This window comes from Centruroides vittatus, unplaced genomic scaffold (assembly GCF_030686945.1).
Source record: "Centruroides vittatus isolate TY-2023 unplaced genomic scaffold, ASM3068694v2 contig_878, whole genome shotgun sequence".
NCBI lineage: Eukaryota > Metazoa > Arthropoda > Arachnida > Scorpiones > Buthidae > Centruroides > Centruroides vittatus.
Genome location: NW_027122570.1, coordinates 1,294,356 through 1,320,132, shown reverse-complemented (window position 1 = coordinate 1,320,132; position 25,777 = coordinate 1,294,356). Strand labels below are relative to the sequence as shown.

At 28.8% G+C, this 25,777-nt stretch overlaps 1 protein-coding gene across 1 annotated transcript in view; it reads right to left on the bottom strand.

Annotated features, from left to right (window-relative positions):
• Window positions 1–1,382: 1,382 nt before the first annotated feature.
• LOC136983202 (protein ILRUN) overlaps window positions 1,383–25,777 on the bottom strand; it is a 69,809-nt gene continuing 45,414 nt past the window's right edge. Inside the window, exons 5-6 of the mRNA XM_067279889.1 lie at window positions 11,996–12,135; window positions 1,383–5,373 (exon numbers count right to left, since the gene is read on the bottom strand). Of these exons, the coding sequence (XP_067135990.1) occupies window positions 5,284–5,373; window positions 11,996–12,135 (230 nt within the window). The 3' untranslated portion in view covers window positions 1,383–5,283. The remainder of the gene's footprint in view (window positions 5,374–11,995; window positions 12,136–25,777) is intronic.

Here is a 25,777-nt window from a genome sequence, read left to right as displayed (position 1 = left end):
ACACTGTAGTAGTACCCAAGACAAAAACGAAGAGATGAACTACATCATTAAGCTAGCTCAGAAGAACGGGATCAGTCCTAAAGCTGTCACTAGCGAGATTACGACACGCAATAAGGAGCGAAACCTCCTAAATACAGAGGAGTTTACATTGATGGAATACAGAGCGGAACTGGGCAGCATCTATAGACGTATAGGAACTGCCACAAACAAAAGAATAATATATAAACGGAATCCCACTATATACCAGCTGCTAAGAGCGGATAAAGACGCCATGGACACTAACTCCCTTCCGGGGGTTTACAGGATCCCTATTACGGACACACGGAGGCAAAATAAGCTATTTTACATCGGAGCCACCAGAAGATCACTCAAGGAAAGGCTGGCGGAACATCAGAGAAATATAAGAAGCGAACAACCATGCACAGCGTTGGCGACTTACGTCCTGGCAGATCCCCAAGAAGTCCAAGCTGAATGGGCCCAAGCAAGATTAGTACAAACAGTTCGCAACGTAAAGCACCTCCGTTATACAGAAGCTTGGCATATCTGCAAAGCAAGTCAAAAAGGACAATCTATCAACTTCAGAGAGGCTAGTAAAATATCTGCAGCCTGGCGCTCAGGCGACGTGTAAACCTCAGAAAAGCGGATATGCGGAAGCCTACACAAGGACAGAAACCGTAGTTTTTTGTCTCTGCACAGCCCCTCTCCTTCCCTGTTCTGTGCGCCGTTCGGCTTGCACCATAGTTTATGTTTGTATTTTATTTTAATGTCTCCAAGGAGCATATTACTTTTTATTGTCTGTTATTTATTTTTATTTTATTCTCATGTAATGTGTTATTTAATACGCATCGATGTAGAGATGGCGCACGCAATTCTCTTTAGAATATTTTTAAAAACGTTCCGAAGTTTGTTCGTTTTTGCAGATTTTCGTTGTGTTCGAATTTTTTTGGATATTTCCTGAAGAAGGTCGTTAAACACGACCGAAAACGTTCGTTTGTACCGAATAAACACGGCTGCAAATTTATAAGGTGTCATGAGTGTAGTGTTTTAATAAGATATACAGTCTACGATGAGTTAAATATTTTAATATTTTCATTTATACTAGTATGACGTTAATAAAGATTTAATAATGAAACGGTGCGAAATTAATGTTAATGGAGAGCTTTAAAATTAAATGCTATAAATACTTAATATATGCCGTTTTTATATTAATAAAATTATTTTTGTGGTATTTTACATATTGATGGTAAAATATAATTCCGAATAATGTATGTGTATTTGTATGCCGTAAACTGTTAGTTTTCAGGGAAAGTGTCTCTCTTATAGAATGCTTTAAGGTTAAAACGTCAATAATTAAAAAATAATAGACAAAATAAAATCAAAAATTTCCATGAATAAATGGATATTCTATTTTCTATTGATGAAGACCTCACACAGGCAGACACGGAGTCATAATGGTTATCTGTCTGTACACAATATTAGGAATCATACATTCAACACAATCTCTTTTATCATTCTTATGTACATCATATTATCACCACCAAAAGTATTTGGAAAAAAAATAATAATAATGAATATACATTTTTTTTCAATATATAGAACATTTAAAAAGTAATACAGAAATTATACTACTAACAAATATTGTTCTTAAACAATTTTTTTTTTCTAATATCATGTAACAGAATAAGATTGATTGAAGTTTCAATAGAAATTATTTGGGGGTAATAATTATTAAAACTTTACACAAATTCTCTAATAAAACAATTTCAAGTAGATTTAAATGTTAATAAACATTCACACTTGAAAATAATGAATTTTACATTTCTGAAATATGTATCATTCATACAGTCATAACATTAAATTGCTAAATAAATGACAAAATAAGTATTGATTCATAAAAACTGAATCTTAAAAAGTATTTTCCATTTTAATATCAGATTTTAATATTTTCATTCCATGTTAAAAAACCAAAATAATTTGAAACTTTTCTGTACTAAATCTTTTTATCATATTAAATGCTTGCTGACTCTGAAAATCAAACAAAAATCAAAATTCCTTATTTAATATTTTAATTTTTAACATAACTCAAAAAATATTTTTATCTTGATTGAGATCTTTGACTTCAAAAGATAGCATCACATAACAAAAAAATCAGATGAATTCTATATATCTCAACTTATAAACAAATATACTTTGAAAAATATTCCATTCCATTCCATTCCTATATAAAAGTAATTATAGTTTTCATTAAGTTGATCTGACTTTAAGTTAACACAAAAACAGTTTTACAATTCAACATATCAATTTTTCATTATGACATTTACAATTTATTATTCCTCTCTTAGAGCCAAACAATTTTCTCCTGATTTATTCTATTCATTTATTCATGCAATGGTAGGCATGAGTGTGTGTATATATTCGTATATACACATATACATACAACATCCGAACCAAATTCATTCAGTCGATGTAAATTATTCACTTATACAATTATTATACAAATTCTTTTTTTTTCTTTTTTATAAGTAACAAAAGTCATAGTTTGAGCCATTTATAACTTTAAACTCAAATACTATTATCAAAATTGTTATCTTAAATTTGAACAAATTAATATATCTTAAATTGAACATCAAATTTGATTTAATGCATTTATCAACCTGAGATTTCAGAATATAAACTAAAATCCCTGAAATTAATCTCAAAAATATTCTCCGATAATTTAACTGATTTATTAATTCCAAACATTCTGATATTTAAGTGAAAATTGTTTCAATAATATTTATACACTAATATATATATATATATGTATATGACAATTATATATATTTGTACAAAATAAAATATGTTTTCTGTATATCTAATCTTAAACTTTAAGAATCAAAATAACCATTAGAAGAATGACAAATTATTTCAGAAATAGCAAATATGTCAAACAATTATACTGAATTTACATTAGATATTAATTAAAATATCACATCATAGAAGATAAGAAATTAACCAAAGTGGAATATCTCGTAACGATATCATCAGAAATAACAAAGTTACATCGTTTTTCTTTTTTTTTTTTTTTAAATTTTACCTTGTATTTCAACAACAAATATAGCATGTATTCTAAAAGGTCATAAATGATCAGTATCACATTGATACAACATTAACAACAATATTTTATTACAGAATAAGAAGAAGACAAGTTCATATAAGGCAACAATTGCAAGAAATATGACTAATATATCTGTAACAGATTTTTAGCACAAATATATCACATCTACTTATTTTTGTTCAGTTATATTCACCTGACATGGTGACATTTTGTATTAGCACAAGATAATATCAAAAATGTGAACTGGATAGTTAGCTGAAACAGTATGACGACTTTGTAAAGAAAAATATGAAAATTTTATTTTTTGAAAACTTCACTTCTATTTTATATATTGGTCAAATAAAAGCATTCTTATTTCAAAAAGTTGGACCATGAATTCACGACACAGTGAGATTTAGTTTGGATACTTTGGAGTAGGAAAAAACAACTGTGTTTGTAATTAAAAAAATGAAGAAAATTAAATTAAATAAAAAACTGGATTCATTACATAAAAACAAAGTAAAAACTGATTAATTCATTTTAATTAATTAATATTTAAAATTTAATTCTGTAAAAATCTGAGTAACTTTCACTTTAAATTTTGGTTTGTTTTCTAAATAGTAAAATTTAAGTAGTTTCCTTCATTATTTAAAATTTGAAAGTATGAAAGGGTTTTAAATTTTGTTTAATATACTAAAATATTAATGAAATATCAATTTTATTCCATCAACTATGTTTTTTAAATTTTATTAAACAGATTTTATTTTATAAAATGCACTAATTCTAATTAAAAAACAAAATTTAATAAAAAAATTAATTTTCCTACCAATATACCCTGTATGTAAATATATGCTAAAGGCAAGACAAGAAATTCTAATAAACAACAAAGCTAATTCTTCTACTTCTATATTTGCAGTTCTGGTCATGAAGTACAAATTGAAATTAGTTCACTAATTACATATGAATTATTTAACCACTTACAAATCTACCACAAATAAAGGAAAATAATTTCAAAATTATCCTCAAATTCAAATTTTAAAAAAATTTAGAAAAAAGATTAACCATTTATTTCTACCACAGAAAAAAACTATATTGTATGAATATGAACAAAGAACAAACACAAATTACCAAAAAGCAATTGTTTGTATTAAAATGACAATGTAACATCGTAACACTGATATATTTGACAAGTGACATGTTATAGTGCAGCAAGAGACAGTAGAAAATAATGAAATAAAACCTTGGAAAATGTTTTATAAATGTGACAATTCCTTATCAAAATATGATATACTGTATAAGATGTAGGGATTCTGATATTTTTAAGTAACTCTCTTAATTTTGGTCAAGATTACTCTCATACTATGTGCTTTAATTACATTAAAATTAGTTATTTTCAAGAATAACTTTTCCTGATATACTTTCTTCTATAAAATGTAAATTTCTAAACACAATTTAAAGAAAAAATTCAAAACCAAAATTTTCAATTCACAAATGACTTAAACCATTAAAAATTATTACAAATATATATATATATATATATATAGCATTACCAACATCTGAAATGGATTTTGCCAACCTTTAAGAAAACTGTACACAACAATAATGCACTTATAGAACAATCCAAGTAAAATCAAACTAAAATAAGTATTTTTATTGAAAACACAATTATTAATTAATATTATATTAAAATCCAAATATGAATTTGTTAAATAAATCACTTTCTTATCAAAGATTGTTAACAGACAATCAAAACTTGAAACCTACACTAGAAATCTAATTTGTTAAAAACATGATCACAAACAAACTATTCTTTTTTAAGGAAACAGAAAATTTATTTAATAATCATAAAGTTTCATTTCTTCAATTACAAATCAATGAATAATTAATTATATTTCTATTTAATTCTATTTTAGAATATATTTATAAAAAAAGTAGTTTTCAGTAAAACATTTTAAATTCATAAATAACTATTATCCAGAATAAACAACACTGGTATAGTTATTCAGAAACAAGGACGTTTGAATAATGCTTATTTCTATAACTCCTATTTCATTTGGCTTTTGTTTGTAAAGTTGAAATTCTGTTTAGATGTGAAGAAAGTAAACTGGTGAATTTTACTAGACATTTTAATGATGTGTGACAATTAACGCACAAGACAATCTTCTATTTGTTAACAAAGAGATGGTTTTTGGAAAACTTTGAAACTTTTATGGAGTCATTTCCTCAGTGGATGGTTCACCATTCTGTAGTAAAGGTGATGATGTTATTGATGGCAGATGTCCAAAATGAGTTGAATTCTGAAAAATATAAGATTTTTGTTACATTAACCAAAAAACATTTTAAATTAACTTTTATTCATAACAATAACCTCTGTAAATTTAAAGATATTTTTCAAATTGCAAAACTCAGAAAAAAAAACCTAACTAAAAATAATAATTAATTCTTTCATTAGTCTAAAATTAAGTAACACTTAATACTTTCTAATTTCATCAGAGAAAAGAAAGCTATCAATTTTTTAAGAAACAGGAAAAAACAATAAAATTTATGAAAAATTGCATTGACACTTGTTCTTAAGTATTTGTACAGTACAAGTAAAATACATATATATACAGTTAAACTTCCATATAGCAAATTTCTCTGTATAACAAACTTTTGCATTGTACACTGATCTTTCAGCCAAAAATATAAGTAAAATTGCTTCTAAATAACGAAATGAAATGTCTATATAACAAAGTTTTTTTTAAAATTTGTAAAGACTATCCATCATTAAAAGTTGATTATTCCATCTAGGTTGTGTTTGAATTTAAGTTCAATTTCAGGTATCAATCTATAAACCTTTTGTAAAACTGTGGCCTAGGGGTGTGAAATACTGGTCGTTAGCTTTTAAATCATCATGTAATCTGCCCCCATAGAACAACTGGTTGAAAGAAGGGAGAGAGACATTATCTGACAATAAGGGCATTTTGACCTAAATGATTTACAATTAACAGATGTTTTAGAGTTATAGTATTACAATACTGTACAGTATTTACAATATTTATGTATTAAAATAAATAAATTTAATACTGTATTATACAGTATTTCTTAGTAATATCGTAACTTATAGTTAACATGTTTCATTGGAAAAAATTACTGTACTGTATAAATTTTTGGGCAACCTGAAATGCATCCCTATTCATTTCATAATATAGTATTGTACTATACAGTATGATGAATTAATTTTGCACCAATTTTGTTTATGCTACCTCTTCTGGGAACACTTCCATCATAAAATCAAGGCAGCCTATACAATAAATATGAATATCAGTGACATTTTTTATTTTGTTTAGTACAGTATTTAACCAAGAAAGTAGTCTTACCTGTGCTGGTTGCTGAGATGAGTCATATCTAAATCATTTTACAGTATTGAATGCTATGTAAAGTTCAATGGAACATTCCTACATTTGTTTATTGGCATTCTCAGAAAACTGAATTACAGTAGCATTTAAAATTGAAAAGTTGTATTTCATCTCTCTATTTTACCTTCAGATTTGAAAGCAGAGACTTCTATACTATAGAACAAAATGTCAAAGTAAAAGTGTTTAAGCATTACTGAAAAAATTAGTGTGTTGCAAAAAGTTGATAAAGGCTCCAAAAAGAAAGACATTGCAGCAAAGTTTGGAATTCCTGGGAGTAGTTTATCAACGTAATAAAAACAGTGCAAATCAATTTTGAAATTAACCAATGATACAACCCCTACAGCAAAACATGTTAGAACCTGCATTTATGTTGATATAGATGAAACAGTTTTTAAAGTGAATACATTTAATTTGTGAGAAGAATGTACTGTACAAGCCAAAGGACATTTTCGACACAAAATGAATCTGGTTTATTCCTTAAGTGTATATCCAACAGAATGCTCCCTTTTAAAAACGATTGATGCTTTGGTAGAAAGCAGAGAAAAGAAGGATCACTGTATTAATTGGAGCAAATGACAAGAAGTAAAAAGTTGAAACTTTTAGTAATCAGAAAAAGCAAAAGTCTGTGATGTTTCAAAGGGATGAAGTCTCTTGAAGTGGATTATCATTTTAATAATTCATTTCAAGAGATATTCTAGCCAAATTTTTGAAGATTGGTTATTAAAACTAGACAAACAAATGAAAGGAAACATAAAAAAAAATTACATTAGTTGTAAATAACTGTCCAACACATCCTTCTTCATTCACAAGAAGGCTTAAAAGTACAGTTGTTCTTTTTTGCTACAAATTTAACATTTAAATTTCAGCCAATGGATCTAGGTATAATCAAAAATCTTATATTCCATTATCATAAGAGAGTTTTAAGGAAAATGATTGATGGAGTTGAAACAATATGCTGACAAAATTAATTTAAGAGAATGCATTTCTGAGCTATCAAAATTGTGGATTCACAAAGTAACTGATATCATTATAAAAAATTGTTTTCCAAAGCAGAATTTAATAAAAACTCTGGTAAACAGGATGAAGCTAATGAATTACCTACCACTTTTGGATTAACAAAAATCATGGGAAGCATTATGCCAATTCAATAAAATTATGAACAATATTATGCTGGACAATTATCACAACATTGACAAAGATGTCATTACCACTAACTATCCTACTGATTAAAAAATTTTGTAAACCTTAAAAAGTAACCCAACAATCCAAGGTGAGGAAGAAGGTGATAGTGAGGAACCCAAAAATAAAAAAAAATAAAACCAACAAATGACAAGATGCGAAAAGCATTTCAAATTATTCATAGTGGACTGCAACATTACGAAAATGTGCCCAGAAGTATTTTCCATGAAGCACTGAGTGAAGCACATTATAAAGAGCAAATATATTTTAATTGTTCTGTGTAACAAAAAATTACAACTTTTTTTTACAAAAATGTAGTTAAGCTAACTTTTGAACACATAAATGTAAATTTACTTAAAATTAAAATTATATTTATTTTAATTTAAATTATATAAAAAAAATGAAAAATTACATTAAAATAATTATTTACCAAAAAGTGTTATTTCTGTATAACAAAACTTTTTTCAGGATTTAGCAACTTTGTTATGGAAGAAGTTTGACTGTATATGTTCATACAAATGTTTTATTTTAAGAAAAAAAAAAGAGAAAAAAATTTTTAATTTTTTATCCAACCAAACTGAATGATCACACTATCAGGTCATATTCGGGGGTGGTTGCTGTAAAATTTTTTTTTAAAAATCACTAATTATTTCACCAGTTTTAAATTTTTTTCACCACTTCAAATCATTTATTGCAACCAATTTAGATAGAGTTTTTATTGCCACTTTAATAAAAATATCGCCGTGGTAATTTTGGCACTATGCAGAATAACCCCTGCATATTATAATCTAAACTAGATCACACCATTATTGTACAATTTATTATATTAAAATCATTGAATTTTAAAACTGTACAAGCATGTATTAGTTCAACTGGCACAATACAATTAAACTCCTAATTTCTGAATTTCAAAAGACCAAATTTTTCACTCTGTTAATTAGACATCTTAAGAATTTGATCAATTTAGCACTGTGGTCACCTTTCAAGTATATTTATTTATCACATAACTTGTTACATTGAAACTTGAACTGTTTGAACAAAAACATAAAGAGTAAGCTATTTCATTTTTGCCACAAAATATTTCCATCTTCATTTCCTCAATTTCTCAGGTCAGGACTTCTAGACTAGAATCTTTCTAGAAGACAGTGTATTGTAAATTTCACTTCTTTTTTGGGCATTTGACCAGTGACACTTCACTTTCAGCAGCTCCAATTGCTTATTCAACATTGTCTTCTTCATCTTATACATCACTAGTAGCCCGGGCTGCCCCTAGTGGGCGTTCTAGCAGCAGCGGTGTCATTCCGTGGTATAAATAATAAATTCATATTAACAGGAAATGTTTTCATATCAACAGAATATATGGAGATATTAATCCAAGATTAATATGTCATAAGATTACTGTAATAGGTGTTGTATTGTGCTTTACGTCTTTTTCTGCCCCCCCTTTGCCACATGGGGGTCCGAGGTGGGTGAGAGATTTATTGGAGGGTGTGTCTCAGGGAGAAGATAGGGACATTAGTGGATACCATTACAACTTACAAATTACAGATGCGACAATGACATATATATATAGTCTGCTAATTCCTCTGTCTCACCATATACAGCTACATCCTCATCAATGTTAGAAAATTCTTCAAAAATTGAATCTTGTACAGTACATTTAGATTAAAAATAGCTTGATCCCAATAAGTTATTCAATTGGGAATATTCATCTTATAGTTTGTCTGAAATAACATTTCTCTACTACAGTATAAACTGTATATAATTACTACAATTGTGTATAACCTTAATGGTAGGCAAAGTGCATAGGGTACATGGAAATAAATATATAATAACTGCTGAATGTAATTTTAAATTTGTTTTTTTCAATTTATACTTAGGAAATTTGAAATTTGCCATACCCAAGTCTTTAAAAGCTGCTAAATTTAATTTTTTAGTGGACTTTATATTTTATACGTTTCCAAAGACCTGGATTCAGTTATTTTAATTTAATTCTTTTATATTGGTTAATTTTGCATCTATATTACTAGAATAAAGGCTATAGTATTTTAAATTGCAAATTAATAACTAAAAATCAATGATATCAAGGGAATTGTTTTAAAGTTTCATTTGCAATGGTGATTTAATAATTAATTGAATAAACTTCCCAGCCAGCCATAAAGTGAATAAAAACCCATATTATACATGCTATGTTTAGGGTATATGAAATTTCCTATTTTCATCATGATAGTTGTGTATGGACTAGAAAAAGTTGAGAACCACTGATCTAAAAGATTGTCATTATCATCATCAATTTTCTTTTTTACAAATCCTGCTTCTGGAAGCATTTAGCAATATTTGCATTGCTGATACTGTCCCAAAACAGATAATCTTCCCATAGTCTGTAAGATGTTCTGTTTCAATGACAAAACATTCCTCTCCAATTCCATTTGCTACAACAAATAGGTCACTAGCTTTTGATGGTAATGCTTCTTTACTTGAGTGATGATCTCTTGGTCCACAGGTTGGAGTTTGGAGGGTACAAATGGAGTAAAAAATACAACTATTACATTCTTAAAATCCAGTCTATCTACTTTATATGCAGCACAGCAATCCAGGAAAAGAATGATTATTCTGTTGTTTGTATCCATCTTTGGGTCACGTGATATTAACCAATCCCTGAAAATTGCACTATTCATCCAGAGCTTTTTGTTGCTGTAGTAAGGGCAAAGGACAATGGAACTTCATAGGCTTCCAGCAAACTGCATGCATTTCTTCTTACAGGATTGCAAACTTTCTGAGTACCACCAAACACCATACTTCCAGTACACTAAGTATTAAAATTATATATGCTACTGATATGCAAACTAAGTTAGTAATATATAACTTATTCTTATCATTTCATTAGTCATGTTTAGTTTGAATGCACTTTGTCATAAATATCACTTTAATTAAAGTAAAGTACACAGCCTTAAATCAGGAAATTATTTAAAATAATTTACTAAATGTTTTTATTAAACATTATCATTATATGTTTGTGATCTCACTTAAACCAGAAAAATTATTTTTAATAAAAGAAAAACAAATCATTCACAGATAATTTTTCCTTTCATAAAAACAAATTTTTTCTTTGATGACTTCTTAAAGATACAATTTTTTCAGTCATACAGAAAAAATCTTTGGTATTCTCATGGTTATTTTTGCTACAAAATACAAATTTTCTTTTTGTCATTTACTTTAAAACTATTTTTTGCAAAAACATATGGGAGTAGTCAGACATGGATGTGAAAAATCATGTTGTATGGCACAGACACAATAATCTCATGACCATTGTGTGCTGTACCATTGACAAAGCTATGGTCATCAGACAAGTGTGAAAAACAATGAATGTGGTAACACTGTTTCAAGGAAATACTGGGTTGGTGTCATTCCTGCTGAAGAGTGTACGATCACTACGGTACCGGTAACTAGCCTTTTATGCACCCGGTGCAAGCATCTGTAACTATGCCCCAAAACTATGACCCAAAACTTGGTCCAGGTCATTTCTACGCCCTGGGCCCAATTTTAGAGCTAAATAAAGTAAAACATGTTAAATGCAAAATTTAGGCACTAAAAATATAAAAAGTAAATAAAACTATTGCAAAAAGTGAAAAATTAGCAACTCTTTCCAGGTAATGGTCTGACAAATAATCCCAGGTTAGGTTAAAGTTTGGCTTATGTAATATATGTGTAGATTCTTAAAATTCTATAGAAGACCACTTAAATATTGTAACTATCTATATGCATTGTACAGTACATTACATGCCATTTAAGGTCCTCATGTTCCAAGTTCCAATTCTCAAGAGTCTCAATAACAAAATTTTATCCATTCCTGCATCTTTATTTATAGTTCTCCAGCTAATGTTAGGCAATTGGTTAGTTTACTATAAAATTAACATTCAATCAAAAATGCATGTAGTAAAATTTTTCATTCTGTAAAATTGATTTTTATTGCTACAAAATCAAGTATGTTGTCTACATATTATGTTAAACAACATAATTATGCCTGGATTATGTTTTATTGTACTGTTGTTTTCAACACAGTTGTACAGTAGCAAAGTGGTGTAAGTGAACTTTTGTAAAGCAGTTCTAGAATTTATTTAAAATAATAATTAAAAATTATCTTCTCTTTGGTTTATACAAGATGACAAAAAACTCTTCAAAATTAAGGATCAACTTACAAAGTGAATATAAGATGCAAACCTTTATCACAGATATAAAAAATATTCTGTACTGTATATATGCTCATTTTATTTAACATAATTTATCAAGTTCTGAAATTTAATTAATGAAAGAATGAATGAGAACTCTATATTTTATTTACCTGCACTGTTGGATGTCTAACAGGAGATGATGGTACACTAGCTGACTGTGGAAATGTTGGACCTGACAAAATTGGAACAGGATCACTTGCTCCAGGACATGGTATACAACCTAAATTTGGTGGTGGAGTTGTTGAAACACCTATTAAAATAAGTTTTATTACTATTTTGTAATGAAACTTTTAGATGTTTAATAAAAATTATCATATTTAAATCTTTTCAACTATGATTAAATTAAATATTGCAAACATAATGAAATGGATCTTGTTGCTAAAATAGCAGTACTAATTAAAACTAAAAATTCATAAATTAATGTATTAAAAAGTGATGTAATTATAATTTCTATTAGTATTATTATATAAGAAATTTGACTTTGATTAAAAAGTTTGAACAGCAGCATAGCAAGCAGAATATGTTTAGTTCTCCATTTAAGTTTTCTCAGATATCCAAATTTAAAGAAAATATATCCCACTTCTCAGAGATTGTCTTAACATGTTATATAATGCATACTCTTATGTGTTTCAATGTATTTCTTATAATAATATTTAAGTACTTAGATCAGTGGAAGAATTTGTGGAATTTTTCATATTGAAATATGTACAAGTTTACCCCAATATCCAAAAGTAGAGCATTCCTGTAAAACCTTACGCAAGAAAAAATGGCATAAAATAAAGAAAGAATTACTGAAAGAAGCAGAATCTAGGCTGAGGAGGAAGCAATTACCATTAATTTATATAGAAAAATATTTGAGCATTCCCAGAGTTAAAATTAACTTACTAAATATACAAAAAACTTAAAATATACAAAAGAACATACAAAACCTAAAATACATTACTAGAACATAGTAAAAACAAAAATAATATGATAAATACAAAGCCTATCTAAAGTAGAAATGTAAATACAGTGTAGTTAATGAAACCATACCAGAAGTATTGTCTCCAGGAGTCTAAATAGAAGTACTCTCTCCAGGAGTAACCTTTAAGCTAGGAAACTGTCTTGGTCTCAAGAACCAATCAAACCCTCCATAACTACCTTTAAATTCAACTTTTGCAATATTTTCATTGCATTATTCATTCTTTCTGTTTCGGCTTAGTGAAAAAACTGGCTGATTTCTTCTTAAATAAAGAAGCTTACAGGACATCACACTTTATACACCAATCAATCCAGTCAAGCAATAGACTTTCCATTTTATCATTTTATTTTAGTTAACAGATGCACAAAATAAAACAACATAAAGCACAGATGCTGATAAACACAGTTTAAAGTTATGGCAGCTTGATGCAGAGTGTAGTTCCCAAGGGAAAAGCTTGAAGACACCTTGCTGCTCAGTTGCACAATGCCTCTAAAATGGCTTGCTGCAAAACAAACACTAAACAGTATGTTTACTTTTCATACATTTTCATAATATCAAAAATCACTTTCAGATTTCTTTTGGTAACAAAGATAGGTACAGTACTAGTGTAGATCTTTCATAAAAGCAAAGTGGTGTAAGTGAACTTTCGTAAAGCAGTTCTAGAATTTATTTAAAATAATAATTAAAAATTATCTTCTCTTTGCATGTTTTCAGTTTATGCAATTATTTGTAGAAATGGCTTATCATATTAGTATGGGACAAAATGTATATAAACATAATGAAAAAAAACAAATAAGATAAAGAATTTTATGACTAAAGATATGCTAAATGTGTAACTTTAATTTTATCTAGAAAATGCTATTAACATAAGTCAGTGGTTCTCAAAGCGGGTGCCGCAAGTACGCCACAAGGGTGCCGCGAAATTTTTAAATAATTAAATTAAAATTACTTAAAATAATGGAATTAAAGTATTAAATTAAATAAATAATTAAAACAATTATAAAAAATGAATATTGGTTTTTTTTCTACTAATCTTGTTACGTCGCCACTTGTCTCAGTGACTCGGTAATTGGCGATACTGTAAATACTAGAAAAAAAAACGAACTAGTTACTAGTTGTCTGTTCTTCTGTTCCTGCAGCGAGTAGAAGTGCAATATAAATGCGTTGAATGCAGTAATTGTTTTTATTATTGTTATATATTCAGACAATAACGAAAAAGCATCATATAAAAAGATATTTTTCTTCTTTACAACAAGAAAAAATAAATTATTAACGTGTAATTAAATTTTATAATAAAATATTGAAGTTAATTATGTCGTTCAATATCATGAATAATTTTTTCATTAAAAAAAGAAAACGTGAAGATTCTAATGATCAAGAAGTGGTTACTGGTAGCAAAGCTAAGGAATCAATTAGCACTAGTAAATCATAAAAAATTGAGAGCTCATTTTATCACCAGATACCTTTATAATAATAACTTTTGTTTTGAATGTTTTTGTGTTGTTTGGAAATAAACTTACTTACTTTAAAAAACTTTTATTTTTTTTCAAAGACTTTTCATCTTTCATATCTTTACTAACCGTAAAAAAGCAAAAAAAAAAAGAATAAAATAAAATAATAATAATAATAATAATAGGGGTGCCGTGAATTTTGTTTAATAATTTCAGTGTGCAACCAGACAAAAAAGTTTGAGAAACACTGACATAAGTGATAGTTCTGAATGTAAAAATGAAGAAAAATGCTGAAAATCATAAAACAATAATCTGCTTAAAAATTATTTGATCAAAAACGTAAAAATCCCTATTATGAACAAAATCAAAATTATTTTAAATATTAGCTAATATCCAGTCAGAATTCCAGTTTAACTTGTTCAATGCAGACTTAAAAAAACAATTTTCATTATACACAATTAAGTTATTTATCATTAAATGAGGAAAATTAAACCAAGAAAGATACAATGGAACTCACTTAACAAGCACCTCGCATAACGAGCAAAACAAAATTGTAAAAAATGACTTGCTTAATGAGCAATGTTTTGCATAACGAGTGACGAAAAGAGGGGAAATCCCGAATTGTGCACATTCTCCATCAGTCTCTGTTTAGCACTTGTTCTGCTAGCATCTTAGTGTCACTTGTGATTAAACATTTTCCCAAACTTGTGTTCACACATATTATGCATAAACATCAACAACCATCGCCTGTTATATAATAAACAGGCCAAACTATATGCTAAATTCTTGGGCTATGTAAATGTTATAATTAAATATTAGAAATTAATTAATTTGACTAGAGGTAGGCAGTTATGTTGCCATCTCGTATTGAATTTAATGACCAACTCCAAATTAAATTTTTAAAATATTTAAATTAAAAATTAATTAGTGAGTTTGCGGCCAAAGTTTTCAATGCAGAAATGTGAATGTCAGATGTCAGCACCGCCTTCCTGTAAGCCTAGAAGTTTGACAATGCCATTGGGAACGTCAAGCATGATTCCACTGACATTCCAAATACCATTGTCAAACTTACAGGAAAGCAGTGCTGAACGTCTGACGTTCATGTTTTTGCATTGAAAACTTTGGCTGCAACCTTGCCATTATCTGTGATTTTTTTGTTTTCTGCACATCGAATTCACATTCCAGGTTGGTTCATTCCATGCTAGAAGAAAAGATGAAGATGATTCATGCTCCTTAACAATATATATTGTATAATTTTCTTTGAATAAATGTTATACATAAAATATATTTGAGTATTTTTTTCAGCATTATCATATTTTACATTAATTTATGTGGAAAAAACTGTTTCGCTTAACAAGTGTTTCACATTAAGAGTAAGATTCTGGAACGAATTATGCTCATTAAGTGAAGTTCCACTGTACTTACTTCACTCTAAATATATAACTTTTTTGAAAATTCAGAAATTTAGTTGTTAACAAAGACTTTTCAAACCAACAATCATAAGCTTCATAAACTCTCATTAAATTTATATTATTTCACCATTATTTTTTCATCATATTTATTTCATAACTTTATTGGTTCAAACTGCCTTTAACCATGGATTGAACAAGGGGTCTACCTGAAGAACTAGTAGACATTTATGATAGATCCTGGAAACAATGTTTTTAACTCTTGACTGGGGCATACCAGCAGGTTCCTGGTTTGTCATAATTGCTCCTTATACCTTTCTAATATAGCAAAACTGAACAAATGAGAAGGAGTGCACTGCATACATTTTCAAGATGATGAATTGTCTTGGGAGCACATGTATCTGTTCTTGTCATTTTTTGTGATGCAAATGCAAATCACTACTGATCAAAAGTAACTTTTGGTAAACAGTGGAAGTTTTCTAGAGATTTGTGAGCTACAAAATATTGAAGTTCAAATACTGCATTGCACTTTCAACTGGGTTTTTGGGTTTAGAAAATCTTTCGTATGCTATGCTTTTTGATTAATTTGGACGACATCTATATATACATATAATAAACATCAAAAAAAAAGTCACATAGCCAATCAGAATCAAATTTTCATCTATGGCACAAGATCTACATTCAGCCAATCATACAAGTCTAACTTCACATTCCAGCAAACCAACCATGCTGCCATTATTTGTTTCTTTCTTTAAAGATTTAATCAATGATTTTAAAAACTTACAAACATTTTGATTTAAATAACTTGTAATAATATTACTTTAAACTTTCTTTATTTGTAAAAATATATTTATGGCTCTCGAATAATTTTTAAATTGTTGTGAGGGACAAGTTTGGCTCTTCCATCTCAGAAGTTTGCCAACCCTGGTCTATACAATAGTCATAAAGCATAACTCCATATTTCCTATAACAAACAATCATTATATTTTATCATCAAAATAAAGAATTATTTTATTTAGATGTAAAAAGAAAAGATCTAATATAGAATGACTAATATCCAAAGTATGTAAAATGAATATAAATCAAAAAATAATTTGAACAAATCTAAACCATAAAAATAAATTTAGTCATTTATAAGGTTTAGATTTTCAGTTAGTGTTTTGAGTTAATATACAGTGTTATATAATTATATAAACATTTTGTAAAATAATAAGTATTTTAAAAATTCTAAATGCTTTAATGCAATAGACATTGTTACAAAAAGTAATTCAAAATACACTATTGTATTTTGAACCACTCTTGTTGATCTGCACTAACTATTGCACAGAATTATTTGAATTAGTGGAAATTTGGATTAGCAGGGTTATATATGGGGTGTTACAAATAAATAAAATAGTCCCATAACTTGGGAATGACTAAAGATAGGAGAATCAGACTAATTATGGCCAAACATGATGCAAGGCACTGACAAGATATACTGACCACAACATATGCGCATGGCTGCTTTAACAGCACAAATATGTAAACAAGCATACTAATGACAGGTCTGCCTGTTTACATGCTTGCTTGCCTGCCTTTCTGACCTACATGTTTGTGTTTACTTTACTCAACAACAGTGCAAGCTTTCAAAAATTGCCTCCAGAGTAAATGTTTAGATTTTCATATACACTGGGTCAGAAAATTAAGTTGAGAGTAGGTGATGAATTTAAAAAATGCCATAAGATTATAATGCTAATGAATTTTCATTTTGTAATTTTCACTTTATGCCATGGATACATGTACATATTTTTGATATTAATTAAATATAGAAAACCAATTTTAACATTTGAAATAAGTAGAGAATTTCTAATGCAAAAAAATTTAGTAAACACAACATAATTTTGCAAATGCCACTAGGAAAATCTTCACATACTGTAAATTAATAATGGGTGTTGCATTTTTTGGATGCAATAACTGCCTTTAATTTCTCTGGAACTTTTAACTCATTTTTGCAGTGTTGCAAGAGGTATTTTCTTCCATTGCAACTTCATTACCATTTGAAAATCATTCTTGTTTTTCTGTGATTCTGAAGGAATGTTCCTATCCAAAACATCCCATAAATGTTCAATTGGGGTCAAATCAGAAGAATTTCCAATTCATTCCAGTACTGTAAAATTCCTGTTTTCTGTTAAAAAGTATGAAGCAGTCTTAGATGTGTGTTTTGGATTATTGTCTCTCTAAAAAATATACCTTTGAAGACACATTTCTAATGTAGATTGAATTAAATTGGCATCTAGTATACCTCTGTAAGCAACAACATTCATTGTAGAAATGATAAATTTAAAATTGCCAACACTATTGTAAGAGAAGCAGCCTCATATCATTACAGATAACAGATAACACGTTTTCAATGCTGATTCTTTTGGTTTCCACACACATTTTTTTCTTTGTCCAAATAGTTCAAATTTCAATTCATTGCATTAAATAATCAATTTCCAAAATTCCAGTGGTTTGTTGACACATTTCTTAACAAATTACAATCTCTTTTATATTTGAGTAGAAGTTAAGAGTGGCTTTTTTCTTGCTATCCTGCTATGAAAGTTTTTTCATGTAATCAATTTCTGAAAGTTTGAATTGAAGATCCTCTTTTTTATGGACAAACATGTCAGATTCAACTTCTCTTTTTTTCTTAGAGTCTTTAGTTACTGCTCTTACAATCAACCTGCCTTCATAAGTAGATGTCATCAGCTTCTTCCACTCAACCTTTGATATTCAACAAATCCACTTTGTATTTCTTTACAATTTTTCAAACTCCTTCAACAGATCAATTATGCTGTTTAGCAACTGAACAAAATGATTGCAAGTGTTCATAACTTTTCATAATGTCCATTCTCTGGACAACAGATAATTCATTCTGTGGAGTCATTGTTACTTTACACAATCTCCAATGTTTTATACATCAGATAATAATTTGCATATGTCAATTTATGTACAATAACTTTTTTAAGTTTTTTTGGGTGTCAACAAAAATTTTTGCAATGTTTTTCAATTTTAAAAATTTTTTAAAAATTTATGTAAAATGGCAAATAAATATATAAATTTACCCATAGTGTATGCATAAAGTGCAAATTACATAATAAAAATTTGTTAGCATTGTAGTTTTAACAGCATATTTTTAATTAATCACATAATCAATAAACACCTCCTGTCAACTTAATTTTTTGACCAAATGTACTTTCCAATAAAACCATTTTTGACCCCACATACCACTGAACTTTCAAGAGAAACCCCTTTATAGGATCCTATAACCCTGGAATCCCCAACACACACTCACCAACTTCTGGACATGTATAGTTCCCTTGCATCTTGTTTGGCCATAATTAGTCTGATCCTCCTACCTTTAGTCATTTCCAAGTTATGGAACTGGTTCATTTATTTACAATATCCTGTATAAAGAAAAGGAAGTCAAAAATACTGTAGATAAATACATATTTATTAAAAAACTCTTTTATTGTATTTCATACATATTACATTAAAACATAAAGTGCATATTAATTTCATAAATTTTTAAAGTTTTTAAAAATAATCTATGGTTACTTTTTTGTTTTTGGCTGGAACATTTGACAAAAAGAGAAATAAAATTAGTTTAGATTGTTCTAGTGCCTAGTTAGTTCTAGTGCCAAATTGGTTTCATAATTTATTTAGTATGAAAATTTGCACCTTTAATCATCCAGCAACAAATGTTTTAATAAATTAAAAACATTTTCAATCGTTTTTAACGGTCTTCTTCAGTTACAACTCAAATTAATAAAAGAACGATAAAATGGAATACATGCAACTAAATACGAAAAAATAATAAATGCGCATGCACAACTATAAATATATCGCGCACAATGCCTAATATACATATATTATAGAATAAATGAATAAAATTATATAACAAAAATACGTGGCCGCATCCCTTGTACGTTGTTATTGTTTATCTTTATAAAATGATTTCCATGTGGTTGATAAAGAGTTCGCGTCCCTATGATTGATACATCCTGTTTTTTCTTGGGCTTTATATATTTCTAGCTTACGTATTTTGGATGATTTTACGGATGTGGCCACGTATTTTTGTTATATAATTTTATTCATTTATTCTGTAATATATGTATATTAGGCATCGTGCGCGATATATTTATAGTTGCGCATGCGCATTTATTATTTTTTCATATTTAGTTGCATGTATTCCATTTTATCGTTCTTTTATTAATTTGAGTTGTAACTGAAGAAGACTGTTAAAAACGATCAAAAACGTTTTTAATTTATTAAAACATTTGTTGCTGGATGATTAAAGGTGCAAATTTTCATATTAATTCTAATTTCCAGTAATTTAAAGTTGGTTTCTACATAATTTATTTAGTATTTAGCCATATCTAGCCCGATCGAATTCGGCATTTGGTTGGAGTCTAGCTTATAGTATATCAGGTCTAGTGATGTTATTTATATAAAAATAACATTATTACCACTTTACTGTATTTTCTACATTTTTTAAAATCTATAGTTAGAAATCTATTTTATATTAACAAAAATAGCATTTATACACAATTTAAATTATTATTAAATAATTTCCAAGTTGAAAAACATTAATAAAATAAACGTTCAGAATGTTTTCTAAATACTAAACAGGATGAACAAAACTGAATTTCGGCTTTGTATTGGATACCTGATAATTATAATCCATCAGATCTTTACCACATAAGAAAGCCTATCTTTCATTGAATGAGTAGTTCTCTGTGGCAAATAAAAGCTGAATGATAGACCTCTTGAACCTGTCACTGGAAATTATTGATACTCTGATTATTTTTTATTTAATTTTTTTCTGGGTTAATTTTAGCATTGATAATTATTATTAATAAAATATGTAATGTGGCTCACACAATTCCTCTGACAATGAATTTGTGTTCTTAAAAGATTTTAGAATGAATTTACTATTAAAGAGCTTTTGCCATATATAAAAAGCAAAATAGCTTCCAAAAAAGACTTCTGTGATTTTATTTACAGTAATTGAAAAATAGGTTTTGCTGTAACTTTACAGTCCTAAACTGTTAATAGAAAATGATCTTATAAGATACATGTTGGATAGCATAACACAAGAACACCGAAAAAAAAAAAAAAGAAACAGCAGCTATGCACTTTACAAAGATCAAGTTAAAAATTACTGACCTCAATTCATTTATCATCTGTAATATATTAAAGACGATAAATGAATTGAGGATACTCCAGTTTATGTTAAGATGTTGTCAACAATAATATTGTTTATTAGATAGAAGAACAAAGAAGCCATTTCAATCAGAAATAATAAAACACAGTTAACCATCACCCTTTGTACTTCAGCCTCTTTCTGGCAGTTGTAATCATTAAAAGTTACAAGAAAGTAGAAAAGTGCAATAGTCCTAAAATTTGAAAGTAACAGCCCAATTGGAGGATCAATGAATGAAGATCCTGTATTGGATTGGATCTGACAATGTTTCACCAAAAAACTCTTTTTTGTAATGATAACAGATGAGTTTGACCTACTTAAAAAAAATTAAATAATTTCAAGATTAAAAATGCTAAAAGATCAAAGGTTTATCCATTCAAAACTCCACTTCAGCCCTTTGCATCAATGTAACTGTATTATTTAAAATATCACTTAGTTATGAATAAAGAATTCAGTTCAAATAAATATAGAAGAACTTGGAAAACTATTTAGAAAATTGCATGTTAATGCCAACAGAATTCAACTGTAAGAAGTTTCAAATCCTGTGGAATAGCTAAAAGAGAATTATAGCTACATCAAGAGAAACTTGCAACTGTACTTAGATTAACATTGGTTAGAATTGGTGAATTTGAAGAATCTGGAAAACTGAAAAATTATAAAAATAAAAAATGATACTGAATAGTATTGAAAAATTATGATTCTTCTCACATTAAACAAAGTAATTTTTACATGGTAAATACATGGTAAGTAATTTTTACTTACCATGTATTTTTTCACAAGTAATTTTTAATAAATAAGTATCAAAATATGAGCTTTGGCTTACTTTTGTCACTAGTATTTCACACTAAAGTCCTTTTAACTAAACCTAGAGCTTATTTGCAGAAATAACTTGTATACATCAGACAATCCAGGCGAGATTTTCATTGTTTAAAAATATTGAATTGTATAATATTGCAAAAGTTGCATAAATAAAAATTTTATTATTTGCATAATCCAATCATCATTATTTGCTGTTTATATTAACATTAATAATCATTATACAGTTTTTAAGTTGAAGTAACAGATACAGCAAACATTGCACATCAATAATTTGCAATATCTATTCCTTTAACTTCATATCCTATTTATTCATAAACTTCATTTCCAAATTTTATCTCATTTAAGAAACATAATATTTCTATTATATTTTAGTAAATTACTATGTAGCAGTGGTGTGAGGTGACATTTGATAATAGGGAAGCTATGCCGGCCCTGGATAGAATCATTGGAAGTGTTATATGTGTGGGAACGCCGGGAGGAAGGACGGAGTCGGACCTCTTTTTTTTCGGCGAACAGGTCGGCAAGACCCACCCCACTGTCAAGGATGGCTAAATTTTTTTGATATCCCGACTCGTCGGGATTAAGTAATTAATTGTCAGGTCGAGTGGAGGAAGTGTGTGGGTTCGTCGATAAGTTTACGGCGATATTCGAATAAACGGACCCAGGATGAAAACACATGACAATTTATTTAGATGGACAAACAAAATACAGACGTCTAACGCGTCCCGTCCCTAATCGCGGGAGAGAGAGAGTTTACACATGTTGGGGGATCATACCTCGTCTTCTGATATCTCGGTTGGAATCGAAGGTGATATCGTCTTGGCTCTCCAGTTGTGGAGGTAAGCAGGAGGATCGGTCGGGGTGGCTCATCGTCGGCAGGCTTCGGTGGCTTCGGCCCTCGATTCTCGGGACTGATCCTACGGGTCGGGCGTCTTATGCGGACCTTCAGCGACCCCGTTCTCAGATATCTCCCCCTTTATATACTCCAGGTCTCGTCCACTGCGATCACCAATTGCGACGGTGGGTGATGAGTCGATCTCCGTGACTCAGAGGTCGGATCCGGAGAGGAGGGAAGCGTGTTTGACGGCAGAAGGCTGCACATCCTTTGAATCTTGATCGCTATCTCCAATTTTGATCGCTATCTCCCGAGGGGGTTTGAACAATAAATTTTGAAATCGGACTGGCCGGTTTAATCCAGTCCTCACATATGATATTTTGGAGTGTAGCATCCATGAGCTAAACCATGTGAGGCTGGTGCTCTGTAAAGTGCATGCACGAATGTGTATAATCTGGCTGCTTTACATGATTCCATAAGTCTACTGCATAAGTCGACACCCCAAGGGTGTCGACTTATGCAGTAGACTTATGAAAATGTGTCGAGTTATCCGATGTGATGACTAAAGCAAAGTTGGAAACAAAACCACAAAACTACAATTAATAAAATACAGTAGTGCGTTTTACAGTAGTATAGGCTTACAATACATTGTGTCCTCCATTTACAATTACTCTGTAGATGAAAAACTGAAAAATTAGTTTAGTGTTGTTTGTTTTGAGCACCTAACTGTCTCGACTTTCTTTTTTAACAATCACGAACGCCTTTAAAACAGCATCTTTGCAATTGTCAATTGTTGGCAAGTAACATCTAAGCCTCTGGCATGAGAAAATGCAAAATTGGATTCTGGTGTGACATTGATGTAGATTGTATATTTTCTTTTTGTTCATCTGTTATTATTTTATACATAAAAATACATAAAATGTTAAGACATTTTTATTAATATATATATTAATAATATTAATATATTATTATATTGTTAAATAAATAAATCAAGTACCCCTCCTGAAAAAAAATTGAGTTCACACCACACATGCAGAGTAAATTCATTTTTTCAAGAGGGGGTGATGACTTATCGGAGTGTGGGGCAGCAAAAGTATGTTGACTTATCCAGTGGTGACGAGTTAAACGGTGTCAAGTAAACCAGAGTTTTTTAACATTAATGCCTATGTAAATCAGACGGGACCACCGACAACTGACTACTTAACCGATGGTGTCGAGTTATCCGGGTGTCGACTTATGCGGACTCGACTGTATTTTCGTTGTGGAAGCTGTCCTGTATTCAGTGCTTCTGTTGGGAATATGCATATATGAATTTATGTTCGATTATACAATAGCAATCTTATCATTGTTTTTCACCTGTATAGAAATTTATAATAAAATACATAATGCAATTATAATAAAATATTAAGCAGCACTTCCAAAGCTTCCATGGATGGCATGCCATGCTATATAGTAGTAATTTACTGAAATAAATTTAGTTGATAATTCACAATATATTAGGGATTAGAAAGAAAGTTGATGACAGCAATTCATAAAAATGTGCTCTCATAAATAAAAGTATTTAAGTCATCACATAATAGATTAATATCAGGGTATAAAAATTAATTCCAGGACTTTAAAATACTTCAATATTCCAATAGATTTCTTTCTTTATATGAAACAATCTTTAAAAAAAATTATGTTGAATTTTTTTGAGGTTAACAATTCTGAAGGTTAAGTTCCAAGATGTTTTTTATATTCTCTGTTTATATGTTTCAATTAATCTTTCTCTAATTTTTTACAGGTTACTTCAATTTATAATGCAATAAAAGTATTTGCAAGATGTTTTTTATGAATTTGGTAACCCAACAAATTTTCTAGTTCTCAGTCATCAATTATTATTTTAGACAACTAAACTAGAGAACACCAACTATTATTTAATTGAAGTCTAAATGAAAAACAAATAGTTTCTAGTTGTTGAAAATTTAATTTATTTTAGACAATGATGTAAATAAAGGAAATCAAAATTTTGATAAAAGTTTAATCCTTAAAACTTGTGTTAAGTTGGTTGGCAAATCATAGTTTTACACTTTTAGAACACATTTACTAAGGAAATGAAATTCACTGTAAAAAATAGAGCTTTTGTTAAATGTATTTGATTAAATTAAAAACAACATACCATGCATACAAAATTTCCAGCAAATAATATGTATTTGAATTAAATACAAAAAACAAAATGGTTTTGACCTCTTTTAGGGGCCATCAAAAATGGAACTTTACTGAATGTTAGCAATTCTATTTTTATAATGTATTTTCAAATTGTTTTCTGTTTGATGTCAACACGTTTTTGAATGTTTAACACGTATGTGTTACATTTTTCATCTACTCTAAAAATTATTATTATAAAATAAAAATTTTAAACAAATAAAATTATTATGACACAAAGATATATGCATGTAGTGCTTATACTAATTTTGGTAAGGAATACTTTCCCATATACTTTTCCCATACTATCCCATACTTTTCCATATATAATAGTAGGTATGAAAAAGTACATCTTTATCTCATTCCTTGGTTATTTCTCACTTCTAAAGCTTCATTGTTTAATGGTACTTGTATTATTTGTTCTTTCATATAAAATTTGAATAATTTAACATTTTCAGTGCCAAAGATACCTTGGTGCATCCTACACTGCCCCACCCAATGTGCCAAGGGCACTCAATGTGCATCCTAAGTTTGACTATGTTGTTATCACTTGAAAATTTTTTTTTGTTTATAAGAAAAATTTATTTTTATAATTTATTGTATGCTTCAAAGAATATATTTCATCCATGATTTTGTATTAGTATTTTGTATATTAAATTTTTTACTGGCACAAACAAATCTTATGCCCTTTTTTTCAGGAAAAAAAAATACAATAGCAGAAATTCCTTTGACACTTTTAACATAATTATCATTAAACAAAAAATAAAAAAACTTTCAGCATATTAGTAGAAAAATCAGTTTTAAGCCAATAGTGAAAGTGTTAAGAAATGTTTTAAAAATTTTTTGTTTATTATGTTCTTTATATTTATTATTCTATCACTCATATTTCTCTGTTAACTTAATCAAATACTTTGTGAAACTTATATTTTATGCATTTCCTTTGCTTTTCATAAAATAGAATATTTCAATTACTTAATCCTATATATAACGTATGAAAGGCATTCTGAAG